The 10,161-nt window shown below is 43.9% G+C and overlaps 2 protein-coding genes and 1 pseudogene across 2 annotated transcripts; 1 reads left to right on the top strand and 2 right to left on the bottom strand.

Moving 5' to 3' along the window:
- Positions 1-781, bottom strand: part of LOC123152895 (LIMR family protein Os06g0128200-like) — a 6,225-nt pseudogene extending 5,444 nt beyond the window's left edge.
- Positions 782-1,207: 426 nt separating this feature from the next.
- Positions 1,208-5,411, bottom strand: LOC123146915 (pentatricopeptide repeat-containing protein At1g60770). The gene is made up of 2 exons (XM_044566176.1): positions 5,121-5,411; positions 1,208-2,905 (listed from the first exon to the last, which is right to left on the bottom strand). Exons 1-2 carry the CDS (start codon positions 5,340-5,342, stop codon positions 1,514-1,516), a joined length of 1,614 nt encoding a protein of 537 aa, XP_044422111.1. The 5' UTR covers positions 5,343-5,411; the 3' UTR covers positions 1,208-1,513.
- A 231-nt stretch (positions 5,412-5,642) lies between these two features.
- LOC123146916 (uncharacterized) lies at positions 5,643-8,770 on the top strand. Its single transcript, XM_044566177.1, has 5 exons — positions 5,643-5,940; positions 6,726-6,928; positions 7,009-7,107; positions 7,515-7,588; positions 8,073-8,770. Exons 1-5 carry the CDS (start codon positions 5,658-5,660, stop codon positions 8,287-8,289), a joined length of 876 nt encoding a protein of 291 aa, XP_044422112.1. The 5' UTR covers positions 5,643-5,657; the 3' UTR covers positions 8,290-8,770.
- Positions 8,771-10,161: the final 1,391 nt, after the last annotated feature.

Below are 10,161 nucleotides of genomic sequence, written 5' to 3'. Positions count from 1 at the left end.
CTAGTGTATTGTACCTGCATATTCAGATGTTGAATAGCAGTCTTCCGGTATGTATATATAACTCTGAGATTCTAGTGTCTACAACGATATAGATTGAGCTATTGAATCATCAACTGCAGGTTGATAGTTCTACTGACTTAATGCTAGTTCAAGGCTTACTTGTAAAGATATTTAATTCCATGAAGAGACTGTAGCGTGTGGTCAAAGATCTCCTGAGCTGCAGTTGCTTGTGCGTAGTGCACAAAAGCTGTGCAGAACTGAATCACACTGCATAATACACAAGCGTGTAAATTCAATAGAGAAGACTTCTTAAAGAATAACAAATTCACATTCAATTCATGCAGAGGCCTAATGATTTGTGTTAACACCTTCTATAGATCTGCCGCATATCTCCACTAGCTTCCTTAATTCTTTTAAAGTTACAGCCTTCAAACATTTCATGGGAACTTGCAATAAGACATGGACTTCTAAAAGAAGACCTTGGCAACATACCTGATGGAGCAGAGTAGGATCAGTGCTACATTAAACAGGAAAGAATTCATCAACACTCCTACCCATCTGAAACAAGTTATATGGTTGTTAGTAATGCCAAACAAGGACACTGCAAAGAAAAGAGTGTCAAGTACTTCATTGGGTGAATGCTGATGAAAACTAAATTCAGGCAAAATATCATTTCCCCAGAAATCACCGTGGTGAGGAGATAGAAGCAGCAGTCGAAACAGCGACTAAAGGCTAGATCATGGTTTTCACTCTGAAAATCAAGTCCAAGCGTGTTGATCATTTATGTGGCTATTCCCTGCTCAACGAGAAAAAGTAGTATGTTCTTATAAGCTATTTTCACTTTACATCCGTCCACTTGTAATCTCTGCGACAAGGTATACAGCTTCTATTTATTTTTGCATTAAACACCAAATAATGGTTGCAATAACAATGCCACAGATCTTCACAATGTTCACAATTTTTTACGTACAATTCAGACGCATTCAGAGTCTCACAGATGCACTTTCAAGTACCCAGTCACAATGTCACATAACCATGTATAATTCAGAGTAGCAAAGAAATCATTCTTCACACCGCATATCACATATTTAAGGGCATTGCAGTCAGATACTCACACGCAAATTCAATTTTTGCTTCAAACAAGCAAAGCATGTATAGCTCATTCTTTACCGAAGACAAGGCCACGACACAACTGAAAAGCAGAGTATTTCAAACAGCCCAACTGAAAAGCAGAGGACAATTGCACAGTACATAAATTCAATTTTTGTTTCAAACAATTGAAGCATTTATAATTCATTCGGTTCACCGAAGACAAGGCCACAGTACCACAGAAAAGCAGAGCATTTCAACAGCAAAAGGACTCCGATGGTGTGCAGAGACCTTGGCGAACCGAAATAAATGTCCGGCTAACATTTGGTGTTACAGGTTTTGCAGAAGAAAACAGCAAAAACAATTTAGAGCATACTGCTGTCTGTTATTGAGATGGAACAAAGTGGGATTCTAATAAACATAATCAATCAACACATATGGAATCGACCAGCTTGTCAGTTTCCTCGCTGAGTTCCACGTTTTCGATCTTCAGACGGTGTCGCATACCGGGGAACTTCTTTCCAGCCGCCGCGTACGTCCGTACCAGCGGCTCGAACACCACCGTCCCCAGATCTTTCTGCACTTTCTTTAGCACCTCGACGAAACTCTCAGCGCCGTCCACGTCTTTCTTCTTCTCAAAGTAGCCCATCAAGGTCTCAGTCACATCATGTGGCGGCACCCAGATTCTGCCGCTGCTGTGCCCCTTCTTGATTGCACGGTCGGCGCACCAATGGGCATTCTTCAGATCCCCTACCTTGAGATAGTGCTCCATGAAAATCTCCCACGTCTTCGCGTTAAGCCTTCCTCCGCGCATCTTGGCACGCTTCTTGAGAGCAATGGCCTTGTCAAGCATACCCTCTGTAACGTATGCTTTCATCAGAGCATTTGCAACCCGGATGTCGTATTTAGGACGTTTCAGGTCAAGCTCCTCTGTTCCCTTGTCCTCTGTTTCCTTAACATCAGAATCATTATTAGATGCCTCGGTTGAAGCTTCTTCTTCCAACTTAGAAGTTTCAGTTGTCACAGCATCAGTTGCTTTAGTCTTAGGTGGACGGATATACCGGGCTTCCCACTCTTTGAAGCAGGCCTCAGCAGCAGGCAGATCCTTCAAGTTCGCCAGAACCTGAATCATGTTAAGATAGCTCATGTTTGCCTTCCTAGGATTATTCCGCTTCAATGACCGCCAAACACGATGAACTTCCACTAAATTTTGTGTTCGCCCATACAGTGTAATGAGGAACTGGTAGGCTTCAAGATCACTGCCAGTGTTGCGCTTCTCCAGCTCCTTAAGAGCGGCTTCTGCCTTCTCAGGCAGTCCAGCATCAACGTATATGGAAGCCAGGTTACTGTATGTTGTCCAATCAGGAGCAACACGGCCATCCCTTGTCATCTCTTCAATCACCCTCTCAACCCCTAATATGTCTTGACGAGCTGCAAGGGACCTCATCCAAACATTATAGGTATAGACATCAGGCAATACATCATCTGCCTTCATGTCCTGGATGATGCTGGGAACCATCTCAGGTTGGTTGACCTTGGTGTATAGTGTCATTAAGCTGTTGTAGGACATAGCAGTGAAAGCAAAGTTGAGCTCCTTCATTTTCTCCATAAGGGACCCAGCCTTCTCAGTCATTAACTCCTTGCAGTAACAGTTGAGAAGAGCGCCATATGTGAGATGTGTTTTAGAAGTTTCTGGGAGGTCCATGAAGTACTTCTCAGCAGCAGCGATGCCTCTCGATTTGGCAACAAGATCCAAGCGGATTGCTTGATCACCGACTGTAGGATTCATGCCTCTTCTAGTCATAACTTCAGTAAGCTGCGGAAATAAACAATAGAAGGGGTAAAGGACCACCACAAGCACATATGCAACATTCAAAATCATATAATAATCACCAAGTGGGATATACTACCTCCAATCCATATTAATTGACACCCACTTGATACAACTCCACTTGTACTAAGTAAGCGTCAATTAATATGGATTGGAGGGAGTATATGCATTTTCTGTACTGATTCACTTGGCACATCATCATAATAAATCAGGGCATAAAAATCAAAAAGAGAAAACTGTTTTAAGCAAAGTTATTCACAAGAACTTGAGCAGTGAAAAGAAATATAGGTGACTTTACTAGTGCTGCTCCAGGCAAACTAAGAATGAAAAGACAATGAACGCCCATCAGTGTAAACTCTTTAATGTTCACATAGTAGTAACATGAATAAGAGGGAGCTAATACTACAACAGCACTTACATACACATTTACAGGCTACTACTGGATTGAGGGACATTCAGATGAAAGGTTGCAACAGAACTAGAGTGCACAACTTGGTAGGCAACTAACCAGCTAGTACAAAGCATTGGAAAAAACCGGGAAGCAGGAGTACTACAGCCAGATGTCAAGCAGTCATGGTAGTATTTAAAATGTCATGGAATGCATCTAACAGACCATAATGGACCACACAAAGTATTATTTCCATTGAGTCGACAATTACAGACCAGTTCTATAATTTTTGTTATGTTATGTAGCAGTGTAGATTGCATGGACAATTACAGTCCAGGTAAACTGGCACAATTTAACAAAACAGAGAATTTCACAGTCCATAATGTCACATATATGGTTTAACCTAAAAGAAAAAAAGCAGGCCAAAGAATAGAGAAGTCGTTCAAAACCGTGCAGCTGAAACATTATCTACACTGTCTCATACCAAAATTCAAACAAATGTAGTATTGCTAGAAAAGTCAAATGCCCAGTTAGACAGTTATCTAACTGAGAGGGTCCACTCTAGGTGCAAATAATGCAAGGAAAGATCATAGAAAGGTTCACACTGAGTATGGAAAAAGCACATTTAAAAGCATTAGGTCCAGAAAAGATATTATTTACAAAGCAAATATGGCGACAAACATCCGAAAAAATTGGTCAAAGTGTGCTCAGTGCCAATAAGTATGGGAACATTTAAAAACATAACAACTAACCTGTGAAAAGATACTAAGCAAACTCCGACAAAGATTACTATGATACTAAATATGATACAAGCATAGCAACTTGCAATGATGTAAGACATGGGGAATAGATCACCTTGATTATTGACAACAACAGTCAACAGGTAACAGAGCACGTGAGGCCATGCTTATTTAGAATGAGGCATCCAATAGAAAAAATGAATGAGACAGTGCCAAGACAAAACCATAAGACTAAGAACCTAACTGTGTAAGAGAAACAGGCAGAGAGAAGCTAAAGGTAATTCATAAAACCGCAGATAAGCATTATCAACGCAGTGAAGCATACAGATGAACAGGCCAGCTGTAACACAGAAATGACAGACTTTTAGCGGAAATGGAGTCAATCTATGGACAATCGACTATCTGAACCAACCAAAGTGTGCGATCCAACTTGTGTATCCCAGCAGCCTACACTGCATTCAGCAAACCGGAACAGGGCATGACTTGAACAACAAAATTCATATCTATCCAACACCACTCACAACTACTCCCTCCGTTCGGAAATACTTGTCCAAGATACAACCATTTCTAAGACAAGTGTTTCCGAACGGAGGGAGTACGTTCCACAACTGAACCACCACCAACAAACCTGTCCTGTTAGCATGAACAGCACTGGACAGAGGGAGAGCATAAACGTAGGGCACCTAGAGGGGCATCTCATTTCAATGTTTCGACATTTACCCTTGTTTCGCTCAGCAATTCGACAGCATCAAAACCCCCACACAAAACGATGTGGATATCCAGAGAGCAAACAGACAAGACGGATAGTAATCCAAATTAAGCATTCCAGAGGGCCAAGCAAGCCGATGATTTTGAGGCCTACGAAGCTAATTTGCAACACAAATCTCGATCTTTGCATGAAAAGTAACTCATGGCACACTAACACACCAGTAAGCAGAGTCTCACATGGCCTATTCCCCGCCGTGACCATACTACCGCCGTCAGATCTAGTCTGCCGCAACAGTGACGGAGGGCGTCACGGAGCAGGAACCGAGGCTAGCGACGAGATCGGGAGGGGAGGAGGGGGGCGGACCTTGAGGGCGGGGCGGTAGAGCTCCTGGCGCCGGAGGCGGCGGACGCAGACGCCGACCTCCCACTTGAAGGCGCGCTTGCGGCTGCCGAGGAAGCCGTCCACCTCCTCCCGCACCGCCTGCGGCGTCGACCCCCGCCGGAACAGCCGCCGGTAGAGCGCCTCCTCCACGTACTTCTTCGGCGACCTCCGCGCCAGGTCCTTCGCCCTCGTCGCCGTCGCCATCGCCGCCGCCGCCTCTCCTCGCCGCTCGCCGGGGGTTTCTGAGGGTTTTGGCGGCGCCAGGCGGCCCTCCCCTCCCTCCACTAGCCACCACTCCGGGCTCGTTGGGCCTGGGCTTCCCTAGCCCGTCACTGCTCCGGGCCCGTTGGGCCTCGCTGCGGGCTGGTTGGGCCGGGAGTGGGCTTCAGGTGGTAAGAAGAAGGCGTTGGGTTCTCTGGGCGATGACCCAGGGGCAAAAAGGGGAATTTTGGGAGAAAGAAAGGAGCAGCGGGGAGAGAGGAGAGGCGAGGCCGCCGGCGACCGGAGGCGGGGGCGGGGATGAGCCGGAAGGAGGGGGCGGTGGAGGCGGGGGGAGGGGAGGGGTCGTCGTCGCGGGCGGAGGGGGGCGGGGAGCTGGCGGAGGCGCTGGCGCGGCGGCGGCTGTACCGGGAGGTGACGCTGGCGCTGCGGGCCGGGCTGCGCGACGCCGGGGCCGACTTCTCCTTCCTCCGCGCGCGGGGGCTCCGCAGCCTGCTCGGCTTCCTCCGCTCCACCGCCGCCGCGCCCGACGACTCGCAGCTGCTCCTCTTCCGCCACTCCCAGTCCATCCCCGATCTCCAAGGTGATTTCTTTTGGCCACGGTCGATCTCCCCGCCCATTTCGGCGATGTTGATCCACCCAACGCGATAGAGAACACACTGGATACTGGGGCCTGATGATGGAATCAACGCAACGCCGATGATCAGTGGGTGTTTGGATGGAATCAATGGGGGAAATGCTAGTTATATTATGCTTGTCTAGTAGCAATGGCTAAAATTCAGTAACCAGTAGGAGCATTGGGGAACCTCTGTTGGGAATTACACGCGGTAGGCTTTGAGTTATTTCGTCGGCGCTGTTTTGTGGGAGCAGTTTGTCGGAATATGCTGTTCAGTATTTAGGTGATAAATGTCCCAACCAGCTCCATGATCTTTCATTGTGTTATTCAGCCTGACCGGCGCGTGCTATATTAGGTTTAGCTTTTTATAAATGGAAAAACAATCTTGCTGATATGGATGCATGACTGTGAGTGGGGTTTTATACCCCACAACCCTCGTAGCGTTGCAGCTCTCAGCCTCAGCTTGGAATACCATAAATGAACCGCGAATTTTGATACAAACTGGACTGGGCTCCCTTGTCTGTAAATCAATTAGTCCGGTGTTGGATTTCTTGGAGTCGAATGATCATTAGGGTCTAATGTAGCTTGTCACGGGATTCCAAAGAAAACTACCAAGTCTTTTTCCCTTACTTAGTTCTTTTGGTGTGTACAGTGTCATCACTCAGTGTTATTAGGATACACATTTATTTGGCTGAAATGTACGTGTGCACCTGAGTAAGGAGCGATGCTGACATGTTTATGTTCTGTGACAGTTATTCCAGTTCTCTTTCAGAATTCATTGCATCAACCAAAGGATCCTGCTGTGACATTGGACCATATATTTGGAGTCGAACCAACCAAGATTACGAGCCCCTCAACAGATTCCGAAATTGCTCTAGCTCTTCGAGTTTTGGAAGGTTGCTGCCTTTTGTATAGCAGATGCACTGCTCTGGCCCACAAGTACAAGGCTGTGCAGGTATCCGCCGCTCATTTGTTTTGTTAGCACTATTTGTTCTTGGGTCTTCTTAGTGCAATTAATGACTTTGATTGGTGTAGGTACTGCTGAATATATTAGCCAGCCGAGGTCCAACTGAGCAAGGGGTGTGCTTAGATGCTCTGATATCGTTGATGTTGGATTCACCTTCGAATCAGATTGTACGCTTTACCTCTTTCCTCAATCTGTTACTGTTGTCTTAAATTATGTATAGAAGAAAGAAGTTCCAAATAATCTACTCCCTCCGTTCCAAATTACTCATCGCAGAAATGGATGTATCTAGAACTAAAATACATCTAGATACATTCATACCTGCGACAAGTAATTCGGAACGGAGGGAGTAGCAGATAGCTCTGGCATGGTTGAAATACCTAAATCTTTGATGATTTGTCCTTCAAGATATGCTATGTTTGGCCCAGTATGTCTGAGTACTAATTTTTATTCCAGAACATGATTAATAGTCGGTGTGAGCGCGTTAAATAAATTGTTGGGCTTGATTATTTCTGGTCACTGCATTATTTTTGTTCTTCAGCTAGTCTGTACCTTATATAACTGCTTCCTTCTACAGGATTTTGAGGAATACAGTGGACTTGAAAAGGTTGCTGAGCTTTTGAAGGATATTCAAGTGGAAGAACACATAAGGCAAGTATAAATCCTGAAGTGTTCTTATATTAACTCTGAATGCATGCCCAACAATTTGAACCTAAGTTATTGTCCCAGTCCCATGTAAATTATAGCTAAAAGATACTTCATTCATCTGATTGATCTGCCTACATCTCATCCGTAAATTGAAGAATTATGAACAAGTAAGATTTCTACATGTCCAAGTCTGGCTTGGTTACAGAAATGCCCACTGCGTCGCTATCTTTGAAATGTATCAGTTGTTGACCTCTACGTGTTCATTATTGTTATATTTTTTGGGTGGCTTAGCGTGTACACGATGAACGGTTGAGATAAGCAGCTGAATATTATGCCTTCCTAGTCTTGAATTTCTATTACAAAGCTCTGGCCTCTCCAGCTCCTCTCTACTAGAAACAGTATCAACTGCATATTCGTTTCTCCAGTTTGTTTAGTTGTTGTTCGATTGACTGAATTTTCTTGTTCGCTTAACACTTTAATAATGCAGGTTGAAATGCGGGGAATTTTTACTGTTGCTCATCGGGCATGTTTATGTGAAGGAAAACACTCCCATACATGAGCAGATGAGAAACTTACTCGGGGAGCAGTGTGCGTCACTCATATGGGCAGCGAGCCGGTTTGGATCCACCCTCGATGCAGAGCAGAGGCAGATGGCCCTGCAAATACAAGCGAGGAGAGTCGTTGAATCCCTGGAGCCCTACTAGCCAGGACAACCGCACCGCTGTGTTCCTGGCGATGAATGACATGTCACCGGTCTCAGTTGCATGCTTCATTCTTTCCCGGAGAAAATGGTGTATGTAGCCTTGCATCCTCCATTTTGCCGCTCATCGCAAAGCCTTTTGTCTTTCTCTTTTTGTGCAAAGCGATTCTTAAGTTTGCTGCTTGTGTAAGTTTATCCGAAAATAAATTGTTTTGCCTTTGTAAAGGTGGTCCTATTTAGGTTTGTTTGATGACATGTAGAGGAAGTGAGTTTGGGTTTAAACGGTTGAAGCTGTGTGTTTGGTCCCATTTGAAGACCATGGGATGAAGGGAAAGATTTGATACATGAAACTTCCAAATTTGGCAACAACAAAAAATGATGTGCCATTATCAATTTGGCCAGCATCGTCTACAGCCAAGAATAAAAACGTTGCATGTTGCCTTAGCCTATTTGATTCAATGGAATATAAACGAGGGTTTTTATTATTCTTAGAGCTAAGCCTATTTTATTCTGGCATTATGAGGATTTTTATAATTCTTAGAACGATACGTCTGTGGGTTGTTTGACTATCATGACTGCGATCCATACAAAAATTCTAAATCAGATTGGATCCAAGATGATGACATGCCATTACAATCCTACGTGTTTCCTTGTTCTGGTGAGTCGGATCACAGAGGTAGCTTGCATCAGTTCCATGGATCTATAACTCTTTCAAAATGCAAAGCACCAATGTGTCATTTTTTTTTCATTGACATTTTTGAGTAAAAATCGCATCACAGGTCCTTATTCTTTTTCAGAAGTGCTAAGTTAGTTATAACTAGAATTTGGCACGTGGTGGTCGGCTAGAGATTAGGTGGCGGAGAGGGGGAGAGTGGATTGGGTATAAAAGGGGTGGATGCATGCTGTCGGTCCGGGCGTTTCCTATTTGGCGCTGCAGGCGCCCGTTAGTATGCATTTCGCAAACTAACGGGCGCCCGCAGCCCCCGTGGTGGGCCGGCCCAACTACCTCTTTGTTCTCAAAAATGGTTCATCTTCGTTTTATCTAAAAAAGGTAAAGCATGCGCGATAACCACCAGGCCACTAACCAGCTTCTTGTTCTGTCCGTTCGTTTTCCTCTTTTATTGCTTTGTCAGTTCGTTTTGTTCTTTTTCTTTATTTTCTTTTCGTCTACTTCGTTTCATTTTTCTTTTATTTTTTCTTAAATGCACGGATTTTTAGTTCGTGAACATTTTTCAAAACCGATGAACTTTATTTCAAATACATGAACTATTTTCAAGTTTGATGATTATTTTCAAAATCGATGATCCTTTTCAAATTGAATGATTTTTTTAAAAAAAAATTGATGAACTTTTTTAGAAATCGATGATTTTTTTTCAAAATTGGTGAACATTTTTCAAATTCAATGATTTTTTTCAAAACCAGTTCACTTTTTTCAAATCCGATAATTTTTTTTCATTTTCAATGAACTTTTTCAAAATTGATGAACTTTTTTCAACAACTGATGAACTTTTGTGAAATTCATGAACTTTTTCCACAATTGAACGAACTGTTTTTTATTAGAAAAATAGACATTTTCCCAATTGTTTCCAAATAACTAAAAAATCTCAGTGGTATAGTAAATGGCTGATTAATAAATAGCGCGTCGCATTAGTTCTAAAACAACTCGCGTTGTATTTGTTCACTATTGTTATTTAGCTGTAGTGGTTAAGAGAAGAAATTACAGGCAAGTGTGGCGCGAGATTGAATCCCCATTTTGTCAATTTTTTGCATCCCTTTTTCCGCGAACGACTCTGTTTCTGGGCCGAGTGTAGAATTGGCCCACAGAGGGCGCGCTGTAGGCGCCATTTGCATGTTTGGGCGCCTACAGCGCTGAGTA

Source organism: Triticum aestivum, chromosome 7A (genome assembly GCF_018294505.1).
Source record: "Triticum aestivum cultivar Chinese Spring chromosome 7A, IWGSC CS RefSeq v2.1, whole genome shotgun sequence".
Taxonomy (NCBI): domain Eukaryota; kingdom Viridiplantae; phylum Streptophyta; class Magnoliopsida; order Poales; family Poaceae; genus Triticum; species Triticum aestivum.
The sequence above is the reverse complement of the archived record's forward strand: the minus strand, read 5'-3'. Positions and strand labels throughout refer to the sequence as shown.

What these genes read in the sequence shown, in the direction of transcription:
- LOC123146916 (XM_044566177.1), top strand. Translation starts at nt 5,658, where the DNA reads ATGAGCCGGAAGGAGGGGGCGGTGGAGGCGGGGGGAGGGGAGGGGTCG. An exon ending in GTCCATCCCCGATCTCCAAG is followed by an intron (nt 5,941 to 6,725) that starts GTGATTTCTTTT and finishes GTTCTGTGACAG; the next exon opens with TTATTCCAGTTCTCTTTCAG. An exon ending in ACAAGTACAAGGCTGTGCAG is followed by an intron (nt 6,929 to 7,008) that starts GTATCCGCCGCT and finishes TGATTGGTGTAG; the next exon opens with GTACTGCTGAATATATTAGC.
- LOC123146915 (XM_044566176.1), bottom strand. Translation starts at nt 5,342, where the DNA reads ATGGCGACGGCGACGAGGGCGAAGGACCTGGCGCGGAGGTCGCCGAAG. An exon ending in TCTACCGCCCCGCCCTCAAG is followed by an intron (nt 2,906 to 5,120) that starts GTCCGCCCCCCT and finishes TTATTTCCGCAG; the next exon opens with CTTACTGAAGTTATGACTAG.